Raw genomic sequence first — 24,095 nt, forward strand, 5'->3', positions numbered from 1 at the left:
GTGGCAAAACCCCATCTCTACTAAAAAATACAAAAATTAGCGGTGGGGGCGGGGCATCTGTAATCCCAGCTACTCGGGAGACTGAGGCAGGGAGAACTGTTTGAACCCGGGAGGTGGAGGCTGCAGTGAACCAAGATCCCGCCACTGCCCTCCAGCCTGGGCAACAGAGCGAGGTTCCATCTCAAAAAATAAAAATAAATAAATAAATAAACCCAAAGTAGCCAGAAGGAAGGAAATTATAAAGATTAAAGTAGAAATCAGTGAAATAGAAAACAGAAAATTATAGGGGGAAAAATTGCTTTTCTGTTTGTTTGTTTGAGATGGAGTCTTGCTCTGTTGCGATCTCGGCTCACAGCAACCTCCGCCTCCCAGGTTCAAGCTATTCTCCTGTCTCAGCCTCCCGAGTAGCTGGGATTAGAGGCACCCGCCACCACGCCTGGTTAGTTTTTTGTATTTTTAGTAGAGATGGAGTTTCACCATGTTGGCCAGGCTGATCTCAAACTTCTGACGTCAAGTGATTCATCTGTCTCAACCTCCCAAAGTACTAGGATTACAGGCGTGAGCCACTGCACCCGGCCTATTCTTTTTTTAAAGACAAAAAAAGGATAAATTTTTAAGTGAGACTGATCTAGGAAAAAAGAAAACATAACTTACCAAAAACAAAAGAGAGGACATCGCCACAAACACTACAGACTTAAATTAAAAGGAATATAAGCGAATATTATGAACAACCTAATGCTAATAAAATAGATAAAACAGATTCATTCCTAGCAAACATAAATTATCAAAAAAACTCTAAAAACTCAAGAAAGAGAACCTGAATAGACTTTTATAAACGAGACTGAATTAGAAATTTAAAAACCGGCCTGGCGCAGTGGCTCACACCTGTAATCTTAGCACTTTGATAGGCTGAGTCGGGTGGATCACAAGGTCAGCAGATCGAGACCATCCTGGCTAACACAGTGAAATCCCGTCACTACTAAAAATACAAAAAAAACGTAGCCAGGCATGGTGGCACGGGCCTGTAGCCCCAATTACTCAGGAGGCTGAGGCAGGAGAATCGCTTGAACCTAGGAGGCAGAGGTTGCAGTGAGCCGAGATCCAGTCACTGCACTCCAGCCTCGGTGACAGAACAAGACTCTTCTCAAAAAAAAAAAAAAAAAAAGAAAGAAAGAAATTTAAAAACCTTCCCAGAAAGAAAAGTTCAAGTCCACATTTTTTCATTTATTAATTCTATCAAATATTAAGGAAATAATGCCAATATCAATCCTACACAAACTCTTTAAGAAAAACAGACTTAATGGTAAAAGACCACATAGTTTCTCCTAAGACTGGGAACAAGGCAAGGATGTACACTCTCATACTTTTATTAAATGATATACAGTACAATAAGGCAAGAAAAAAAAAACTAAAGGTATTCTGATTGAAAAGAAAGAAGTAAAACATGTTTAATCGCAGACAACATGATCCTGCACATAGAAAATCCTTTCTAAAACTCTTAAATTGAAAGAAATTATATAACAAATGTGTTCTGCAAGGTCACAAGACACAAGATCAATAAGCAAAAAATTGTATTTCTAAACACTTATCAATAAACAACTTGAATATGAAGTAGATATAGCAATTTCATTCACAACAGCATCAAAAGGAATAAAATACTCAGGAATAAATTTAACAAATGAAATGCAAGATGTACACTGCAAACTACAAAACACTGCTGAGAGAAATTAAAAGAAGACATATGAAGAGATATACAATGTTTACAGATCTGAACACAAGACTGACGAGATGTTAACTCCACCAAACTGACCTGTAGAATCAACATATCCCTAGAAAACCTCAGCAGGCATTTTTAACAGAAACTGATAAGCTGATCCTAAAATTTATATAAAAATGCAAAGGCCAAAGAATGGATACAACAATTTTGAGAAAATTTTTTTTTAATTTTGCAAATCTCTGGACTTGCTTGCTTTTCAAATTCATCTTGTACAATGCAGTCAGTGTTTTCTAAAATACAAATCTGACTTTATTAGTATTCTTTTGCTAAAAATTCTGTGCCAGTTTCCCTCTGCCCTTAAGATGGAGCTTTTTTCTAAAAATGATCCCCACAGCTCTTGAGACCTAACCAATGATTTAACTGTCGTAGTTCTTCTTTAGCTTCATTTCTCACCTTCCTCCACCACACAAATTTAAATAGCAGCCATATGGAATTAATTTCTATTCCTGGAAAGTTCAACACTTTTGCTTCTAGGTCATTTGTGCATGTTGTTCCCCTTGTAACAAGTTTCATTCCATTTTTTGCTTCCTCACCCTCCCCTGCTCAACTTCACCTAGCTCTTCTCTGTTTTCTACTGGGTATCAGCTTAAATGTCAATTCTTTAGGAAAACCTTCCTGGAACATCTCTAATAAGATTGTATTAAGTGTCTCCACTATGTACAACACAGATGCAAAATGTTTTAAGAAAGTATCTTTGTAGACATTTAGATTCCCCCTGTCAAAAAGGAAATTCTATCCCTTACACTCATTATAATAAGAGACTATATTTTATTTATTTTTGTCCCGTTTGAACTTTTTGAGTTGGTATTTATAATTTGAAAAGAGACATTTAAACATGTATTGCAGGCAATAAAAATGCTACACAGGAACTTCAAACATTATGCTAAGTAAAAGAAGCCAGTCACAAAACATCACAGATTGTATGATACCATTTAAATGAAATGTCTAGAATAGGCAAATTTGAGATAAGTTGATCAGTGGTTGCCTGGGGATGGATGAGGGGGTGGAGAGAAGGAATGGGAAATGATTACTAATGAGCACGGGGTTTCTTTTGGGTATGCTGAAAATACTCTAAAACTAAATTATGGTGATGGTTGTACAATTCTGTGATTGTACAAACTATTGAACACTGAAAACCACAGTACACTTTTTTATTTTTTTTATATATATATATATATTTTTTTGGAGACGGAGTCTCACTTTGTCACCCAAGCTAGAGTGCAGTGGTACAATCTCAGCTCACAGCAACCTCTGTCTCCCAGGTTCAAGTGATTCTCATGCCTCAGGCTCCCGAGTAGCTGGAATTACAGGCGTGCGCGACACCACGGTGGCTAATGTTTGTGTTTTTGGTAGAGACCAGGTTTTCCCAAGTTGGCAGGCTGGTCTTGAACTCCTGACCTCAAGTGATCCACCCGCTTCAGCCCCACAGTGCTGGGATTACAAGCATGAGCCACCATGCCCAGCCCACAGTACGCTTTAAACAGGTGCATTTTATGGTACATAAATTATATCTTGAGAAAGCTGTTAAAATGTGATAGGAATAAATTGTCCTTTCAAGATGCCACTTTTTCCCTTAGAACAATCATTACAAGGGAACTAACCACTATTTTTTTTTTTTTTTTAGACAGTCTCGCTCTGTCACCCAGGCTGGAGTGCAATGGCGCAACATCTGCTCACTGCAACCTCCGCTTCCCAGGTTCAAGCGATTCTCCTGCCTCAGCCTCCTGAGTAGCTGGGATTATAGTCGCGCACTACCACGCCCAGCTAATTTTTGTATTTTTAGTAGAGATGGGGTTTCACCATGTTGGTCAGGCTGGTCTCGAACTCCTGACTTCGTGATCCACCTGCCTCGGCCTCTCAAAGTGCTGGGATTGCAGGCATGAACCACCGCACCCGGCCTAACTACTATTAAATACAATTTACATATACCGTTAAATACTGAGTTATTAGAAATGTAATTAAGAATACGATAATACAAAGCTTACAATAAGAAGTCACATTTTGGCCCATATGTCACACATACCTGTATAATATGGTGATTAAAGACAACTAAGAATATAACTATTTTTTAAGTGTAATAACTTTCAGTAACATGGAAATGTACAAATATAAGAAATAATAACCTCCCTTTCTCTACCAAAATTACACCCCAAAATTATTTACAATTTGAAGTATGTCTCTCCAGACTTTTCTTCACATTGTTAATATACTGCTTCACATAGTAGATGGATATTAAGTAAATAATGGTGAAAGGAAAGAAGACAGGAGTTACTTTGCTGAATCTGTGGTAACCATAGTAATCACTTTTCTTATCGTAGCCAGCTGAAAGTAGGCTACTGAAGCTAAGGACAAAAATGACTTAAATTTAAGATAAAAATAAAAGTTATATTAAAAGCATTATTGAAATAAATTTTTTAGATGCAAATTTTTTACAGGCTGAGGAAAATAACAGACTTTTACTACCTCTAAATCATCCCCCTCTACCTATTCACTGAGTAAGGTACATTCAATGCACAGGACACTGTCTTCACAACATTCAATGCACAATCCCCAACACAGGCACTTATACATGCTCAAATATTTGGATCTGAATTAACACTAAATAAAAAAGCAATATGAAAAGAAATAAAGGGAGGATACCAAGGTAAATTAAAGTGGCCACTTTTGTAACTTTATTTCCATTTTAATAATTCTATAATTAATCTTTAATTAATAAAACCTTATCTTATTATCTTTGGGCTGGGTGTGGTAGCTCACACCTGTAATCCCAGCACTTTGGGAGGCTTGGGCAGGCGGATCACCCGAGGTGAGGAGTTCAAGACCAGCCTGGCCAACATGGCGAAAACCCATCTCTGCTAAAAATACAAAAATTAGCCAGGCGTGGCTGCGGGAGCCTGTAATCCCAGCTACTTGGAAGGCTGAGGCAGGAGAATCACTTGAACCGAGGAGGAGGAGGTTGCAGTGAGCTGAGATCACACCACTGCACTCCAGCCTGGATGACAAGAGCGAAACTCCATCTCCAAAAAAAAAAAAAAAAAATACAAACATCTTTGGTTTTACTCACAAGCAAATATAATTTAATAATTCTAAACCATTAGGATACATTGCTTATAATGCTTTAATAAGCTTTCTTAGTCAATGTAACAGTAATTATAATAATTTATATTGTATTAAATGCTCATTACATGTCAGGCATTGCTTCAGTATTTTAAATATAGTAACTCTTTCAATCTTCATTACAAAATTGTAAGATAGGTGTTATTACAATCTCCATTCTACAGATGAGGTCACTGAGACAAGTGAGGTAAGTAAGTTGTCCAAGGTGGCACAGCTACTAAATGGCAAAACCGAAATTGCTCCAGAAGCAGTACTCTTAAATATTATACTTTACTGCCTAATAGCATTGCTAAAAAAGAATATAAAAGATTCCTAAGTTAAAGACTTTAATAGGGCCAGGCATGGTAGCTCACACCGGTAATCCCAAAACTGTGGAAGGCTGAGGTGGGAGGATCACTTGAGGCCAGGAATTCAAGACCAACTTGGGCAACACAGTGAGACACTGTCTCTACAAAAGTTTTTTTAAAACATCTGTGGGGCCGAGTGCGGTGGCTCACACCTGTAATCCCAGCACTTCGGGAGGCCAAGTCAGGCGGAACACCTGAGGTCGGGAGTACGAGACCAGCCTGACCAACATGGTTTAGTTCAGAAACCCCATCTCTACTAAAAATGCAAAATTAGCCGGGCATGGTGGTGCATGCCTGTAGTCCCAGCTACTCAGAAGGCTGACGCAGGAGAATCGCTTGGAAAAAAAAAAAAAAATTCAGCCGCGCATGGTGGCAGGTGCCTGTAGTCCCAGCTACTTGGGAGGCTGAGGTGGGAGGACTGCTTGAGCCCAGTTCAAGGCTGCAGTGGGCTACGACTGTGCCACTGCACTCCAACCTGGGCAACAGAAAGAAACCCTACCCCTTGAAACAGGGAAAAAAAAAAAAAAAAAGACTTCAATTTAATCATTCTAACAGCCACAACGTTCCCTGCTTTCTCCTAAGCCTTACCAACAATAAAATATATAAGGTTTCAATCAATCCCACCTACTACTACAACCAAAAATCACAATTAAATTGAAGAAAAACACATTCAGTTCAAATATATAGTATCTTTTTGAACTTCTAGATTGTTCATAGTGCTATTTTATTATTATATTTGGCCCATCAGCTAACTAAAAGACATATAATACTATATTTATATAAATATATATAATATGTTCTTCTGGTTTTTAGAGGAATATTAAAAATATTACCAATAATACTAATAATTATTAGCAAGGCAAACTTCATTAATAAAGTTTTAGAACAGAGCTATTTTCAAGCACTGAAGTGACATTAGTTGCAGGGTAGAATATATGAGTATGTATGACAGAACACAAAACAACATGATGAACCCAGAAAACAGTACAAAGCAAGCAGAGTAAACTGAAGAAAACCTTGTAAAGAAGCGAATTTCAAACTTTTAGAAATAGCTATTACGATTCCATTTTCATTTCATGACTCACTTTATTCCCATTCCAGTATGGCATGGTTTTTTTTTTTTTTTTTTTTTTTTTTTTAAATTTTAAGAGAATGAAACAATTTTGATATTTCTTGGAGTGTCACTAAACTTGAGGTTGAGAATTAAGTCTTATTTAAAGAAAAAACTCGTAGTGCTGAGCCATAACTATGCACCTGGGAATGCTGGGAACACTAGTTACAGTGAGACCAACCTAGATTGCATCAATCAGAAACTGAGTTGCTTCCTTTTAAGAGAAGAAGACAGGAAGACAAGGAGTCTCAAACTATTCCAGACTCACAAACTGTGGCAATAGCTGCAATACAGTCCTTATGTATACTAGCACAGATCTTTTCAGCTACAACTGCACATATAGATAGCAATTACTAACACAGGAAGTTTTTTGTCCACAAAAAACATACATGGGTATATGTATGGATATGTGCATATATAATATATACATATAAACATTACACACATACGTAATCCATGCAGTTTCTTTTAGAGTACTTTGCTTTTTAGGGACTAAAACAGGATCTTACCCATAGAAACTATGTTAGTTCCTGGCTAAAACGTCATACTTTCAGCAAATGATATATTCTTCAAATCCAAGATAATAATAATGCATACTGCTACGACTTTTAATAGTCTGTCAACTTAATAATTTAGGTTTAAAAAATTAACACTTTTTCATACTGTTAATAAAGTATCTACAAATAAATTACCTTGGAAAAGATACAGGAACATAAAAGTTTGAATCCACAAGACACTGATAACAAAGGCTTATTAACACAGTAAAGATTAAAAAGTTGTCATCTCAGAGAATTTTCTACCTGCAGTATTCCTACAGGTTCTAAAATTATTTTGAGTTATAATAAAATTAAAATATTTTACCAACTTTGTGAAAATATAAACCAGATAAGAATTAGAAAACAGATAAACATGTAATTAGATATAATCTACATTTATATATTTATAAATATATAAAATATATGCATATTAAATACGTGTTTAACCTCAACATTCAAATGCTAAAGAAAGTTAACAATATTTTTATGTTACATGCCAGAGTAGGAGGTAAGAGAGATGGGTATATTGTATTCTGCTCATAGAACTAAAGTTAATATTTAAGAATATCAGGGAAGACATTCTCTTCCTTTTTTATTTTGAATTATATATAAAGATAAGAATGGGTATGTGAGGATTCCTGAGGTATACTGTATTCTGAGATGGTCAGAAAGCACAAAATACACTTGGGGGGAAGAAGGAATCGTATTATTAGAATTGACATTGTCCTAAAAGAAAACCTAATCTAATCCTCCATTGTTAGAGTTTGTGATTCTGTGTATATACCCAATTTTTACATAATTACATAACTGTCTTCACATGGGATTCTAAGCTTCCCAAGAACAAGAATAAGAATATTTCACATCATCCCTTATGTCTCCTCACCCGCAAAGAAAACTTCCTGACACACAGTAAAAAAGGAACACACGCAAATTAGTATGAAGAATTCATAAAAGAGCATGGCATTTTTTCCTGAAATACTATTAACAATGAAAATTTTTGGCCAGGTGCAGTGGCTCATGCCTGTAATCACAGCACTTTGGGAGGCTGAGGCAGGCGGATCACAAGATCAGGAATTCGAGACCAGACTGGCCAACATGGTGAAACCCCATCTCTACTAAAAACACAAAAATCAGCTGGGTGTGGTAGCGGTCGCCTGTAATCCCTGCAGGAGAATCGCTTGAACTCGGGAGGTGGAGGCTGCAGTGAACTGAGATGGCGCTACTGCACTCCAGCCTGGGTGACAAGAGCAAGACTGTTTCTCAAAAAAAAAAAAAAAAAAAAAAAAAGAAAATTTTACATTTTTTCTTGGTCCTAACCATTTGGTTACCAGTTGTAGATCAGCTGAATCAAATTTTTCCTATTTTAATTCATAATTAAATCATAAATCATTTCATTATTTGTTCCTTTCAAAATACCCGTAACAGGCCGGGCGCAGTGGTTCATGCCTGTAATCCCAGCACTTTGGGAGGCCAAGGTAGGTGGATCATCTGAGGTCAGGATGAGACCAGCGTGGACAACATGGCGAAACCCCGTCTCTACTAAAAATACAAAAATTAGCTGGGCATGGTGGTGGGTGTCTGTAATCCCAGCTACTCGGGAGGCTGAGGCAGGAGAATCGCTTGAACCCAGACTGCAAAGGTTGCAGTGAGCCGAGATTGCTCCACTGTACTACAGCCTGGGCAACACAGCGAGACTCAGCCTGAGGGGGAAAAAATACCCATAACAATTAACAAGGATCTCTCTCCCAAGTGACAGTAATCAAACTATCCCAATTTCTGTAAGAGGCTAAATTTAACTGCTCTAATCCCTTAACTTTTTCCCTTTCCCATCAGTTTTTTCTATATCACTTACAACTGTTTAATTACCAAAGCTAGAAGTGATGATTTGAGGGTCTGAAAATGCACATATAGTGTAAAAATGAGCTCTTCTATTCCTTCACTTTATATAGCCCAGGATCTTTGTGTTGTTCTATCAACTCTTAAGATACAACTAAATACTTGTTCCTACTATTTTATTCTATGTTTATCAGATAACATTTTTTTAATTTGAAAGTTTTTGTTGCTGTTTTGCCATAACCAACTATTGGTTTTTGGACATACATAATTTTCTAATACGTCTAGTCTTTCTCCTTGGTGTCAGTCACAGAGCTCTAAACTGCTTCTTATGGACATCCCCCCCAAAAACCCTCAAAATGGTATCATCTTTTCCAGTCAATAAATGAAATTTTTTGAGCCAATATCGACTGTTTTCTCTCTACATATTCAATTAACATATCCTATTATGTTAATTAACAAATCCTTGTTAAATCTATCCCTTCCTTTTCATTTCCACTGACCTTGATTTAGTCTAGGCCCCATCTCATCAAGTACGGACTGTTACAATAATCTTAACTGTTTTCTCCATACCTAGCAGACTTTCGTATTTCCAATCTATCTACACTCCACCACTTACGCTCTAAAACACACATCTACATACAACTGTTTCACAGCTTAAAAACTTTCCCATCAGATATACTCCACAGCTTATTTTTCAAAATTCTGTGTTATCAGATTCAAAACTATGTCCTTTGATCTTTACTCCAGTAAAAAAAACCTTCTGCGTGCAGCCAAACTGACCAAATAAATGTTTGTTTCATGCACTGTGGAGAGTTTAACCTATGGATTCTTTGTTCACAGTTATTTTCACTAGAAGGGTGAAAAAAGTTTTCTTTATCTAACCTAGCCTTACTCTGCCTTTCAAGACAGACCATGAAGTCTTTTTTGAAGCTTTCATGAGGCTTTCCAACCATCAAAGTTCTTATGACTATTTCTTACCATTATAGATAATGCTCCACCTATGGCAGGTATTCAATAAATGTCTGATGATTACTTCTTGGGAGACCATTCATTCCAGTTTCCCCAAGGCAGTTCTAATTTAAATATACTGTTCTGACATCTCATCTGGTTAGTGCTCCATTGACTCTCAAGTAGTGCCCAATCATTTGACTTATTCTTAATTTTCAGAACCACACTGTATTAGTCAGTTTTCACGCTGCTGCTAAGACATGCCTGAGACTGGGCAATTTACAAAAGAGGTTTAATTGGACTTACAGTTCCACATGGCTGGGGAAGCCTCACAATCACGGTGGAAGGCAAGCAGGAGCAAGTCACGTCTTACATGGATTGCAGTAGGCAAACGGAGAATGAGGAAAACACAAAAGTGGAAACCTCGGATAAAACTATCAGACCTTGTGAGAGTTACTCACTACCATGAAAACAGTATAGGGGAAACTGCCCCATGAGTCAATTACCTCCCACCAGGTCCCTCCCACAACACGTGGGGATTATGGGAGTACAATTCAGGATGAGATTTGGGTGGAGACACAGAGCCAAACCATATCAAGCACTATTTCTGACTTAGAAAATGTAAATGGAGCAAAGTAACTAGAATACGAAACTTATTACTACAATACAGTACTAGTTATTTCTGGTCACTCTGACACCATACCAGAAGTATTCTTTAAGGCAATGGTTCTTAATCTGTGGTAATTCTGCCCCAAAGGAACACCTGGCAATGTCTGGAGACATTTTTGGTTGGCCAGGGATGCTGTTGGACATCCTACAACACACAGGATAGCATCCACAACAAAGAGTTATCTGACCCAAACGTCAAGGTCGCAAAATTCTGCTTTGGGATTATTCTTATAATAATGTTAATAAGATCAAAATAACATTTTTAAACAATGTGAATGTTTTTTTAACTGGAACTAAACGATCTTGAAACCAAAATGATATCTATTATTTCCTTCTTAGGTAAATGGCCTAATCTTTAATCATTTAGCTTGATGTGATGTGATGGTTTTCATGCAACATATAAGTAGTTGGTATGAAATGGAAAGAGTATCGCTGTGGACTCAATACTTTGGTTTGAATTCAATACTTTGGTTTGAATACTTCATGGCACAAGAAGTGGACGCAAACCTCAGAGGCTGTTTTCTAGCCAATAAAGGTAGCTATGACTTGTGTCCTCGCCTACATACTACACACTAACCTCTCCAAAATGCCATTTCGTTAAGAGCATTCAATATTCAAAAACTCTCCTCCTAGCTTTCACAGGCCATTCACAGTATGATCTCCAACCCAATGATTCAACTTTCTCACTTGTTCCCTAACAAACGTCCCTTTAGTTAAGCATCTCACAGGCCTTTTCTCTACCCTACTCAAATGTATCACTCGCTCTTTTCCCTAAACATCTTGATTCTCACAGACAGCAAAAAATACCTTTCCATCTGTGCCCAAATCCAAAGTTCCAGCTCTCACTTTTAAGCCCATATAAATCTTTCTTCTAGAAAATATTATTGGTTTCAGAGAGAACAGAATTCTATGTTCATTCTGTCTCCTAGCCAAACTCTAAACACCCTGAAAGCTTATGCTCCACTCAGTAATTTAAACAAATATTTATACAGCAGTTACCACTGGCCAGACATGGTATTAGACAAAAACTTGAAGATGAATTAAGATAAAACTAGATTATTATACCTCACATAAAGGTTGTTAGCCTCTTTCACTCACAGGGTGCACTACCATCAAGACTTATGATACCTGCTCATCAAGTTCCAAACCTCTAGATTCAGGTTTCTAGGATTCATCAGTTTTTTGGGTTTTGCTTTTTAATCCACTCCAGATCAGTCCTAAGTATAACCAATGGCAAATAAGAATTTCACTGTGACAGGTCAACACAGGATTCACTATCTCCCCCACTCAGAGGAGAAATGAGCAGGCCCACTCAAAAGATACAAGCATTCACAGCCTAAAATTACTATTCTTTCTGTATCTACTAAATAGGTATTAGCAAAAACACATAATTTAGTCTGATTATCACTATAAAATATAGTACCAATTAGGTATTAAACGCATACTAAAAACCTAACTTGAGAGCACCTATTAAATCCCACTCCTCAGGCTTACTGGAGTCAAGGGTCACTTACAGACTTAGCTTGGCCCACTCCTGCTTCTCATTTACACTTTCCAAACAAAATAAGCCTCAAGAGCCACACATAATTGGGTACTTTCTTACTGTCTCACAGAGGAGCAGAAGCTCCTGAATGGAGTAGTGGAGGATGTGTGGGGGAGGAATTTCAGTCTAGTACACTGCAGAAGTGGGAGATGATTTGATTCATCCTCGTGAATTATAAACCTGATTTTTAACTAAATACAACTTTATCTTTCCAAATATTTTAAAAAATTTCATATGTGATACTATGGTACTACATTATCTTGCATCTATTATTCTTCACATTTCAAGGAGATATAATCAATATTTTTTTCTCTAAAGTCTCTAATTTCTATTTTATTCCAGAATGTGAGACCTTTCCCAGATCCAAGTGAACTGTGTTTTGCAATCTTTAAGCCACTCCTAAAGACCTAAAGTCTTCCTCTTAAATAAGCTAGTTTGTCTTAAAAGTTGTTCATTTCCTCCGTAACTTCGATCCCAAAATGAAAGATCTCAGAAGATGTAATTTCGAGTAAGTGAAAGAGGTGAAATAAGAACTTACTATTACCAAAGCCTTAAAACCTACATTCTTTTACAAATTCATTTTTGCTACTGAAAATCAGCCCAACAGGAGTCACATGCAATGTGCTCTGGCAAGTACAGATAATTACTATAAGGAATAGTGTATTCAGGTAATGCAAACTATTTATATTAAGACACTACTTAACTCTGTTATTTACTGCCCAAATTGCCTTTTTTAAAAAATCATGTCAAAATTACATGAATTTTTATAGTTATAGATATGTTCCTAGCAGAAGAGTAAGGAGGCAGGGGGCTGCATAAGTGGAAGTAGAAGGCAAGTAGCCTTTTTGGGCTACCAGGGTATCAACACCAGGTTCCCTGGGCCATTTGGCATAGGAATTTGAATACAGGGTGGCCCCAAAGATGTGACTGAGGAGTAGTAGCAGCATCAGTGATCCAGAAGGCTCATAGGATGTGACCGATACAACTTTGGTGTTCCTTATCTGATATTCCTAAAAACCAAAGTTGTGTTTTTCATGAAAACAGACTACATGACTTATTTAGGTAGATCTGATAAATGTTTTAATAGTTACACTTGTGGAATTTAACTTTTTCAATGTAAAGTTAAGAACATTATAAGAAGCATTCTAAACCACTTTCGGTCCTGGGTGCTATCCAGTTCAATAAATGTTTTTTTGCCCAATTAAACAGTTAAATTTAAAACAAACAAGAATAATGGATCATAAGATCATATATATGTCTTGGGTTCCAATTCTATCAAAAATATGCTATCATTATAGCATAGTGCTCCACCTATGGCAGTTTACTCAATAAATGAAACCATATTTATTGAAGCCAAAATTTATCCATCTGTGATATATAATCTTACTACCACTAAGTAACAAGAAAAACTACCAGTAAAAAGGCTTTTAATGTATCATGTTATATTATGATCCCCACATGATCAGAGTAATAAAACCAACTTAAATTTTATCAACAGGATTTTTTAAATTACAAAAGCAGGGCCAGGTGTGGTGGCTCACACCTGTAATCCCAGCACTTTGGGAGGCCTAGGCGGACGGATCACGAGGTCAGGAGATCGAGATCATCCTGGCTAACACGGTGAAATCCCGTCTCTACTAAAAATACAAAAAATTAGCCGGGTGTGGTAGCAGGTGCCTGTAGTTCCAGCTACTCGGGAGGCTGAGACAGGAGAATGGCATGAACCCAGGAGGCGGAGGTTGCAGTGAGCCGAGACTGTGCCCCTGCACTCCAGCCTGGGCGACAAAGCAAGACTCTATCTCAAAAAAAAAAAAAAAAAAAAAAATTATAAAAGCAATTCACGTCTTACCAGAAAACTTGGAAATCACAAAAGGTACAAAGAAGAAGTTTAAAACAAAGTGCTTCTGTAATCCTACTAAACAGAGCCATGCCAGTACTTTGGCTAATTTTTAAACTTATTTTAAAAATCAGACACTACATCTAGAGAGTATTTTCTTCTTTAATTCGTCATGGGAAAGTACAGATTCGATACTGCCATTATTCAGAATCTGTGAGAAATATCTCATCTGTAACTGGCATAAGGGTCATGTAAGAAATTTGGTCTCATTGTTTTATAGCTTTGCCTCATTTTAACCTAACATCACTGATAGATTGATACCATTTAAATTAATATCACTGAACTCTTACTATACTGTGGTCCTGTTTAGAAAAACGAAGACGAATATGATACTGTCCTCCTGCTTAAACTGCTCACAATCTAGACTACACAGACCAAAGTACAAGGTGGTTGTATTAAATATACTCTAAAAAAGGATATGTAAACAGTGATAGGTTAACAATGAAGAGGAAGTAAACCAAGTTAAAAATTTAAGAGAATTTCACAAAGGAAAGAAAATCTGTATCGTACCTGAATAATAAGTAAAATTTGGTAAGGGGAGGAGGAGGAAAAAACGGATGAACATCAAAAGCCAAAGGGCATAAAAGTTCTTGAAGGTTCTGGCAAAAGCAAGTAAATCTAGGAAAAGGGTAAATTAGTGCTGGACTGCTGAGGACTTTTAAATATCCTGCTAACTCATTTTTTTCACCAGGCAAGATAATGACTCTAATGGTTTTCTAAATTCAAACCTACCCTCAAGAGGAAAACAACTGGCCATTACTGAAGATATTCAGAGAAATGTGCCACAGACTTAAAGGGAAAACATCCATGATGCTTCCTTTACTAAATATCTCCTCACACTTAAGCTTAGCACTCTGCCTTGAAGGTATCTTTTTTTTTTTTTTTTTTGAGACACAGTCTTGTTCTGTCGCCCAGGCTGGAGTGCAATGGCACGATCTTAGCTCACTGCAACCTCCGCCTCCCAGGTTCAAGCAATTCTCCTGCTTCAGCCTCCCAAGTAGCTGGGATTACAGGTGCCCACCACCAAGCCCAGCTAATATTTTTGTATTTTTAGTAGAGACGGGGTTTCACCATGTTGACCAGGCTAGTTTCAAACTCCTGACCTCAAGTGATCCTCCTGCCTTAGCCTCTCAAAGTGTTAGGATCACAAGCGTGAGCCACCATGCCCAGCCTGTCTTGAAGTTATCTTATGCTCCCACATAGAGTGCAACAGAATTAAAAGAACACTTAGAATTCACCCAATTCAACTTTTTTACTTCTTTGTAACATCGCCCACAACAGGAGCATTCAGCAGTCTTTTGAAGGTTATTTCCAAAAATTTGTTTAGGGTAGTCCTTATCATCCAAAAACAGCTCTATTAAAAAATTCTTCATTCTACGAAATCAAAAATTGTCTGCCTCTAATTTACACCTATCAGTCTAGTGATGAAGAGTTATATAATAATCCTTACAAGAGTCCTTCAAATACTCAAAAAGTTCTCTTACCCAAGCTAAATATCTATAGGCTAAATAAATCAAGATCAATAGTTCTTCATCAGACTTGACTTTTAGGTTTGGTGTCAATCTCAATTTCACTTTATTAGCTATGTGACTGTGGGTTTAGCTTCTTTTACTGTAAAATAGGGATAACATGACACATTCTACCACATGGATGTACTGTGAAGACAATGCTAAATGAAATAAGCCAGACACAAAAAGACAAATATTGAATGATTCTACTTATACAAGGTACCTAGAGTGGTCAAATTCATAGACACAGAAAGTAGAATGGTAGTTGCCAGGGGCTGGAGTCCATGGGAACAGGGAATTACTGTTTAATGGGTACACAGTTTCAACTGAGGAAGATGAAAGGTCTAGAGATGGATGGTGGTGATGACTGCACAACATTGTGAATGTACTTAATGCCACTGAACTGTAAACTTAAAAATTATTAACATGGTAAATTTTGTTATGTATATTTTACAATAAAAACAATAATAATAATTACAACTCCAAATTGTACACATTAAATGATTTAAGATGTGTAAAGGAGCTGGACACGATGGCTCACGCCTGTAATCCCAACACTTTGGGAGGATGAAGCAGGTGGATCACTTGAGCCCAGGAGTTCAAGACCAGCCTGGGCAACATAGTGAGACCCTGTCTCTACAAAACATAAAAAATAAATTAGCCAGGCATGGTGTCACGCGCCTGTGGTCCTAGCTACTCAAGAGGCTGAGGTAAGACAATCACTTGAGCCGGGGCAGGGTTGGGGGTGGGGCGGGGGGAAGGGATTGAAGCTGCAGTGAGCTATAGATTATACCCCCACCCCTGGTCCACAGAAAAATTGTCTTCTACGAAACCAGTGCCTGGTGCCAAAAAGGTTGTAGACTGCTGTCTTGCAAAATGCTTGGCATATACAACATGGGCACATCACAGTGACTATAATATACTTTTATCAACCATGGGGCCCTGCTTGGCCAAGTTCTATTTTTCAAGAACTTGCATTATCATGTCTCTCAGTGTTCCCAACACTGTGCTGCACACAGGTACTCTAAGTATTTGTTCCATTAAAGAAAAAAATTTAAAGCCATTTTAGAATGACTGGAAAACCACTGCTAACAATGGAATAGAGGGCAAGGCACAGTGGCTCATGCCTGTAATCCTAGCACTTTGGGAGGCTGAGGTTTGAGACCAGCCTGGGCAACATGGGAAGACCCTGTCTCTTAAAAAAAAAGAAAAAAAAAAAGGGAAATAGAAAGCTTATTAGAGGTTTAACTTCTGATTCACCTAACCCACACACATACGCAAACCACATTACTTTAAAATAACATCTCCTTGGTACAGAAGAGTCTAGAAAACATAAAACTTCCCAAGATGTTAGTATGTTAATCAGTGAATGACTGCCAAACTATTCAGATAAGTGGTGATAATTACACAAATTGCTTTATTAATTTAGGCTTACCAAATTAAATTACAGGCAAATTTTACCAATGGCCCTCTACAAAAAGCATACATAAACAAAGAGGTCATACAATAAATTAACTCTCAGCAGTGAAAAGCCACGAGTGACAAAAAAGTATAAAAACCACATACCTACCTAGCTCTGAAATGGGACATTTATCAACAAAAATTATTGATGAGAAGTCAGTATGAATTTGAAGTGTCTTCATAAACCTAAGATAAATTGATCTAGTGAGCCAGAATGTAGCTTAAAATGGGCTTAGGCCTACCACTCCAAATGATGGAAAGGAACAGAAATTTTATCACTAATATAATGGTGAACACGGGCAGGATCAAAAGTCTGGATGAAAGGAAATATGGCAACTTCTAAAGAAAAAAATAAGCAGTGTCTAGAAAGTCCAGACCAAACTGATTCCTTGCAAAATTCAAAACTGGATTTTAAAAAGTTTGTGAATAAAAGTGAATACATGAAATGCTAGCTAGAACATTCATCATAAACAAGTCCAAACAAATCAACTGCAATGGCTATTTTAATAGGTTGGTAATAGTAATGTAGTATTCTTCACTGTAGTTGAGAATCTTATAGGCAGAGAATAGCTTAATTATAGCAAGGCATTTGACAAAAATCTTTCATAATGTCCACACAAAATGTCATATGAGCCTGACAATAAAAGATAGAACTAGTAATTATTGAACAACCATGTGTGTTCATTAATAGACTGGTGTTAGAGTGAGTCTGAGGTGCACACTTCAGAGTAATTTATCCTTTTTTTTTTTTTTTTTTTTTTTAAGACGGAGTCTCGCTTTGTCGCCCAGGCTGGAATGCAGTGGCAAGATTTTGGCTCACTGCAAGCTCCACCTCCCGGGTTCACACCATTCTCCTGCCTCAGCCTCCCAGGTAGCTGGGACTACGGGCATGTGCCACCACGCCTGGCTAATTTTTTTTGGTATTTTTAGTAGAGACGGGGTTTCACCGTGTTAGCCAGGATGGTCTCGATCTCCTGACGTCGTGATCCGCCCACCTTGGCCTCCCAAAGTGCTGGGATTACAGGCGTGAGCCACCACACACCCGGCCCATAGTAATTTATTCTTATCAATAATTTGAATGAAGACACGGTAGATATGCCTACCAAATATAAAGATGACCAAATAAATCAGAAAGGATAATATTAAATGTCTAAAAAACTAACAAAAGGAAATTTAAAAGCCTTATATTTAATCTAAGCACAACTAAAAAAATATAAAATAAAAGCCTTATATTTAAGCTAAAAAAAAATCCATTACACAAAAAATAGGGTTAGGAAGACTCAGTTTAACATCTTATGTATAAAATATATGGGAGAGAAGTTGATATTTCGGGCTTATATTAAGCATAAGTAATAGAAGTTAAAACTGTCAATGAAGTATTTAGTTAAAAAAAAAAACAGCATTTGGTTCATACCCACCACACTCTCCATCTGATCAAATATCATCTAAAATGCTGTGTACAACTCTGATAACCATGTATAATGACAATGAGCAATTTAGAGTTAATTAAGAAAAAGAAAAACCATGATTGAAGGATCAGAAAATTACATTATCTAAGGAATGATAAAACAAACTGGGATTATATACTCTGAAGAAGACAAGGGAATGCTCACAGTGTGTGGGAGAAAGAGTCAGCAGTGACACCACAGTAGTCTTCAAATATGTGAAGAGGTCATTCATGTGAAAAGGAGATTATACTTGGAAAAAGCAAAATACTGTGGGAACAGCATAGGCTATGATGTATAAAGACCTGGATTCAGACCCTGGTGCCATTATTTAGTGTGTTATTTCATGCTTGGAGAGAGATTAGTTTTCTTACCTAGAAAATGCTACCTATCTCATAAATGTACAAAATTAGAGGTAAAAAATATTTATAAGCTGCCTGGCACAGAATGACACACTGTGATGCACAATGATGTTAGTTCTCATCCCTAAGCTTTTCTGAGTTATTCTAGAACAGTGTTTTTCAAAGTGAGAATTGCAACTCATTAATGGGTCACAAAATCAGCTTAGCTGGGTAGTTACCAGCATTCTTATTCTAATGAAACAGAATAGAAAGGAAAATATCTGAGCATATCACTTGTAGTAGAAGTAATCAACATTTTGTTAAACTTTTGCTTCAGTTATTCATATACATTATTCATATATATGTGAATTCCTGATTATGAGTTAAAATGTATTTATCATGAAGCTGGGTCCAAAAAAAAAAAAAAAGTGTGAAAGTGACTGCTGTAGAGCACTATTTTCTATGTGTGTTCTATAAGATACTAGTTCCTTGGGAGCTCAATTAAGTTTAGGACCAAACCATACTCCCTAGAGATTTACTATGTTCAAAACACATTAGCATTTCCAAGAGCCCAGCATTAAAGAAAACTGTTTATTTTTGTAGAATCAGTTTTTCCCACACTTATTCCATCCCAGAACCCACCCACTTTTATTCTACATAGCACTTACTGACATCTTCAGAACTAGCACTTTGTGGCACATACACTCGGGAGGAAACATTCCTCTAGATGAAAAGGAAGGTGAATAGCTAGAAGTTACAGAAGGTAGATTTTTAGCTTGCTAAAAAAGGAAAAAATACTGCCTTTGAACCTTTCTGCCACTGACATCCACCCCCTACAACTTTTACCCTAATCACATACCCCAACGCATTTTAAATATTATTTATATCCAACTTACAGTTCACACAAATCTCAGAAAAAGTACAGGACACCTGTAAGATCAAGATATGATGCCAGGATCAAAGCATTAAGCAGGAATCATCTGGTCAAAAGAAACTCCTGGCACAGTATTTAAGGAAGACTTACTTTACCTTAACAAAACTCATGCTCAGGAACCAAAGCAGCCAAAGACTTAATCGGCTCCTCCAAGTGGACTCAATGTGTTCTAATAATACATAATCTAAAATGGGCTGATGGGTGCAGCTAATCCTCATTATTATGAGCATCATTATTATCATCACTTGCAAGAGCCATGTGACAATATTTACAAGATTCTGGATTCTTTTAAAGTGCATGCATACCCAAGATTCCTTTGGGAGAAAGTAATTTCACATTTATATCAAAAACTGTCACTATATAGTCAGCTCTAATATTTGATATCACTTGGTAATAAAGGTTTGTCATCATATACTCAAGAGTAATCCTGTTACTCAAATCTTCCTAACTGGGAGTTACGAATACCTCTGACTCTGCTCTTTTAGCTGTCAAGAGCATAAAATGCCCTTCCCGCTCTTTACTCACTTCCAGACTCCAAAGCCACCTCCTCCTCAAAGTCTGGCCCAACTACTGTGGACCACTATTTTTCTCCCAGTTACTGAGTACTGTCAGCACTTTTTGTTCTATCACTCTTTGGGTAATTCACTGTACACTTTCTAGTTTATTTAACTGCACAAAACTTAGTTCTCAACAAGACTATAACTGCCTTATGAACAGGGATCAACACTTAAGAATCTCCAGAATCTCCTACAACATCATGTAAGATTCTTGATTTACAAGAACATCATGTTCCTTGATTTAAGTAACTAGGCTTAAGAGTAACAAATAGCAGCTTGTTTTAAGACAGTTTACTACGTGCCAGATCCAGCGCTAAATGCATACATAATTATCTTACTAAGTTTTCATAACTCTATAGAGGTAAGTGCTATTATTTTCTCCATCAAATAGAAGAAGAAAGTGAGCCTCAGAGTAACTTGCTCAAGGTCATACTGCTAGTAAGTGGCAAAACCAGGGCCTGAATCCAGGAAAGCTCTTAACTACCTCAGAACACTGAAAAGTTCCAACCCTACAATAAGAGTCTATGCATGATTTCGATTTCACTAAGTTAGAAGTTTTAATTTCAATAGAGCAGAGATATTTTAGCTAAAAGTTAAAACTTAACTTTAAGAAAAATTAAGACAAATAATTTCCCACACACATCTTTATAATAAAACGAGGGGAAAACCTCCCATGTCCTATTTATGAAAGTAATATAAAGGTGGGGGGGGATCACAATTTCATCAAGAAGTGGCTTATGACAATACAGCTTTGGTTTAAATTTTTAAATAGGACTCTTTTTCTCTGCCCCTAGGAGGAACGTGGAAATGAAAGATGGATGTGATAACTGTCAATTCAGAGCTCTGCAAAACGCCAGACTCAATTCTCGTTTTAGAAAATAAGAGCCGGGGCTCTAGTTCCACCCTTGACTCTTCACACAAAGAGTAACAAAAACAAAAACAAAAAAAAGAAAAGAAAACAAGCAGCACCATCCTCTGCCCTCTTCACACAAAGCAAGCTTTACCCCACTACCCAAAGGGGAGTGCTGATTCACACGGTCTCCCCATCCCTGCCAGACATGGGTCCCAAACACCAACCGTTGCATAGACGTAGACGACTTTGGTCTGCCCCCGACCCCCACACCTGGTGATACCTCATCAAGCAGACCCCTCTCCTACATCCAAAATGCCCAGGGCCACCATCCGAAAGCCAGTATCTTACACAAAGCAGGACCCCGGCCTACAAAGCAGTTTCCCACCTCCGACTCCTCCCCAGGCGAACAGCCCTTCTCAAGCTGCCCCAATCCACACACCCCAATAGGGTCCAGCACCCAGAAGGTCCACAATCCAAAGGAGAACGAGCTACAACCCTGTTACTTGCGCACGCCTCGAACCCCCAACTCCAGCTGAGGTTCCCTCTGCCAAAGCAAGAAAACCATGAGTCCCCACGGGAGTTTTCTCGACTACACAAAGCGAGGCGCCAGATCAGAGGGACCCTCAGAGGACGCTCTCCGCCCCCGGGTCCGTCCCCGCCCAGCTCCGACCCGGCGCCCCAAGCTCACCAGCTCTCCTCTTCCTCCTCCCAGCCTGACAGGCGCTCCAGCTCGTCGGGCCGCAGCGGCTCCACCTCGTCCAACAAGCCGCCCTCCCCCGCCGCCAGCAAGGAGGTGGCGTCCCGCAGCTCTTCGCTACTCGTCCGCCTCGGGACCGACCCGGCCCCGCCGCCCGACTTGGCGCTGAGGCCCAAGGGGAAGCCCCGAGGAGACGCCGCGCCGGAGGAGGGAATGGACGCGCCGGCCCGAATCGGGCTGCCGGGCCCTAGGGAGCCGGCGCCCTGCACGGCCCCCGAGCGACTCCTCAGCTGTTCGTTCTGTTTCTCCAGCTTCTTCACCAGCTCCTGCAGCTTTCGCACCTCCTGGTCCGCGTTCACGTTGGAGTTAACGTCCTCCATCCCGGCCCCGCCGCCTCCGCCGCCCGCTCGCTCTCGCAGCGACAGGGAAAGAGCCGGAGGAAAGAGGCGTCGCCGCCACTCACTCTAGCCGAGGCGCCGGCATATAGCAGGACCAGGCCCCACCGCCAGGGTCCCCCCACCTCGGGTTCCAAAGCGCCGCTGGCCCCAGCCGAGCTGCCTCATCTGCGCCGGCTCCGGGATTGGGGGAGGCGGCGCCAATATCCGGCCTCTGCCGCCATCTTCCCTCCGTCCCTCCGCCCCCCGCGGGCCGGCCCCGTCGGTGACCTCAGAGCGTCGCGGGTGGACGCGGCCGCCGGCGGGCGCTGAGAGGACCGGGCGCCGGTTCGCGGCGGGGCGGGGCCACTGACGGGGCCTATGGGGCGGGGCCGGTGTTCGAGGGGCGGGGATTAGGCCGGAAGGGGCGTGTCGGCGGATGTGGGACGAGGCCGGGCTGGTTAGGGAGGGTTCCTGCAGGCCGGGAGGCGAGAAGGCGGCTCGCCGCTGGCGGGACTGAGGTGGCTAACACGGACCTCGATCAGCCCCGCCTGTTGGCCTGGGCGTGTGGGGTGTTCTCCACCCCTTACACGGAGTGTGGGACCCGCGGGCCAGTCTCGCGCTTGTTCCGGGCCAGACCTCGAGTGGGCGCTCAGCCCGGCGGTGGAGAGACAGTTTACTTTGTTCAGCAAATATTTAATCGATGCCGACTTTTAATTGGAGATTGTCTCGGCTGGCGGGATCGTCTGAGACTGCCTGTGTCCTGTTTCTTCCCCTGAAAATAAACCCCAGTTTCAGACAGTTAAGAGAGGTCTAAGGTCAAAATAATAATCATAATTGCTTGAGTGCTTCCTACTGGCCAGACACTGTGCTAAGCAGTTTTAAAGGCATTATCTCATCCGTTAAAACATAGTTTTCCCGGCTTAAAGTTTGCAGCACACAGGGGCGGAAGCAAGGGATAGTAAACCGCTTCTCTACCCCCTTTCTCCGTTTATTGACTCACATTCTGCTCCTTGGATCATTTTCTTCGGAAAAAGTTCCTCGTAGTGTCTTGATTTTTTTAAAAGTTGTGTGTTAAAAGTACTTAAACACGCTGACAGATAGTGAAGAATGCAGAAAATTGTATGAATGTGAAGTCCGCCTTTAGAATGTGGCAGCAAACCCAAACAAAACTTAAATGCTTTGTTTTGATCACATTCATTGGTCTTCAGATGTCAATTGTGAACTGCTTTGGCTTGTGTTTGCAGCTTTTCTTCAGTTGCCGCCTCCACCCTTAGTTTAATAACAATGATCCAGTCCTGTTACACCTGAGTGTGGACTCATTGCCATGACTGGCTTGCTTCTATCCTTTAGCTTTTCTAGTACCATATTCTCCGCCTGCCATATCTGATTCCCTTTCTTAAATCCCATACTCACTCATTCAGGAAACCTCTTCCTGACAATTCCACAAAGATCTAATTATTCTGCGTATTCTAGCACTACCTGATCAGTAGTTCTCAATAGGTGTTTGCACTTTTTAAAAAATTGATTTTCTAAGAATTATTTTTCGTTTGTTTTTGTCTGTTTACTTGCTTTAAGGAGACGTTCATTTTTGCTTACCATGTCTAGTACACTGACACAGTGGACACTCAATACTTGGTGTGTTGTAAGTTAAGTAGACTGTAAGTTCTACTTAAAACCAGGTAGCTATTTATTCGTAGCAAAAAACGTGTTAAAAGTTTGCTGGCTAACTATAAGTCGAGTATTTTTCTAGCTATACAGACCTAGTCAAAGGATGTGATTGTTTGCTAACATAATTGTCAAGTAATATATATTATCTATATAATGCTCATTTAAATATCATTGCTCTTTCTGACCAGTCTGAACTTATTGCCAGAGGGTTAAAAATCATGACTGACTTCACGTATAGCAGGTTTCACTTGCATTCAGTGCTTTGTAAAATAGATTCCAACTAGTCAGTTTCTGTAAGGAGAACCGTTCAAATATACTCCTTGAATAGTTCACCGGACATTATGAAGTTAGCACTAATGTTTGTGGGGCAGGAAAAGCTTGTTGTAGTGTGGAACAATGAATTAAGAATCAGAAAGCCTGATGTCGAGTTCTAGCGGTAGCATAAATGCGCTTGACCTTGATCGCTGCTCTCT

General features: G+C 39.3%; 1 protein-coding gene across 2 annotated transcripts in view; it reads right to left on the reverse strand.

The window, feature by feature from the left end:
* SLAIN2 (SLAIN motif family member 2) overlaps positions 1-22,366 on the reverse strand; it is a 78,271-nt gene extending 55,905 nt beyond the window's left edge. Inside the window, exon 1 of one of the 2 annotated variants that reach the window (XM_050790142.1) lies at positions 21,569-22,366. In XM_050790142.1, coding sequence (XP_050646099.1) covers positions 21,569-21,957 — 389 coding nt within the window. In that variant the 5' untranslated portion in view covers positions 21,958-22,366. The remainder of the gene's footprint in view (positions 1-21,568) is intronic. The other variant, XM_050790141.1, reaches the window with a different exon arrangement.
* Positions 22,367-24,095: the final 1,729 nt, after the last annotated feature.

Source organism: Macaca thibetana, chromosome 5 (assembly GCF_024542745.1).
Source record: "Macaca thibetana thibetana isolate TM-01 chromosome 5, ASM2454274v1, whole genome shotgun sequence".
Taxonomy (NCBI): Eukaryota; Metazoa; Chordata; class Mammalia; order Primates; family Cercopithecidae; genus Macaca; species Macaca thibetana.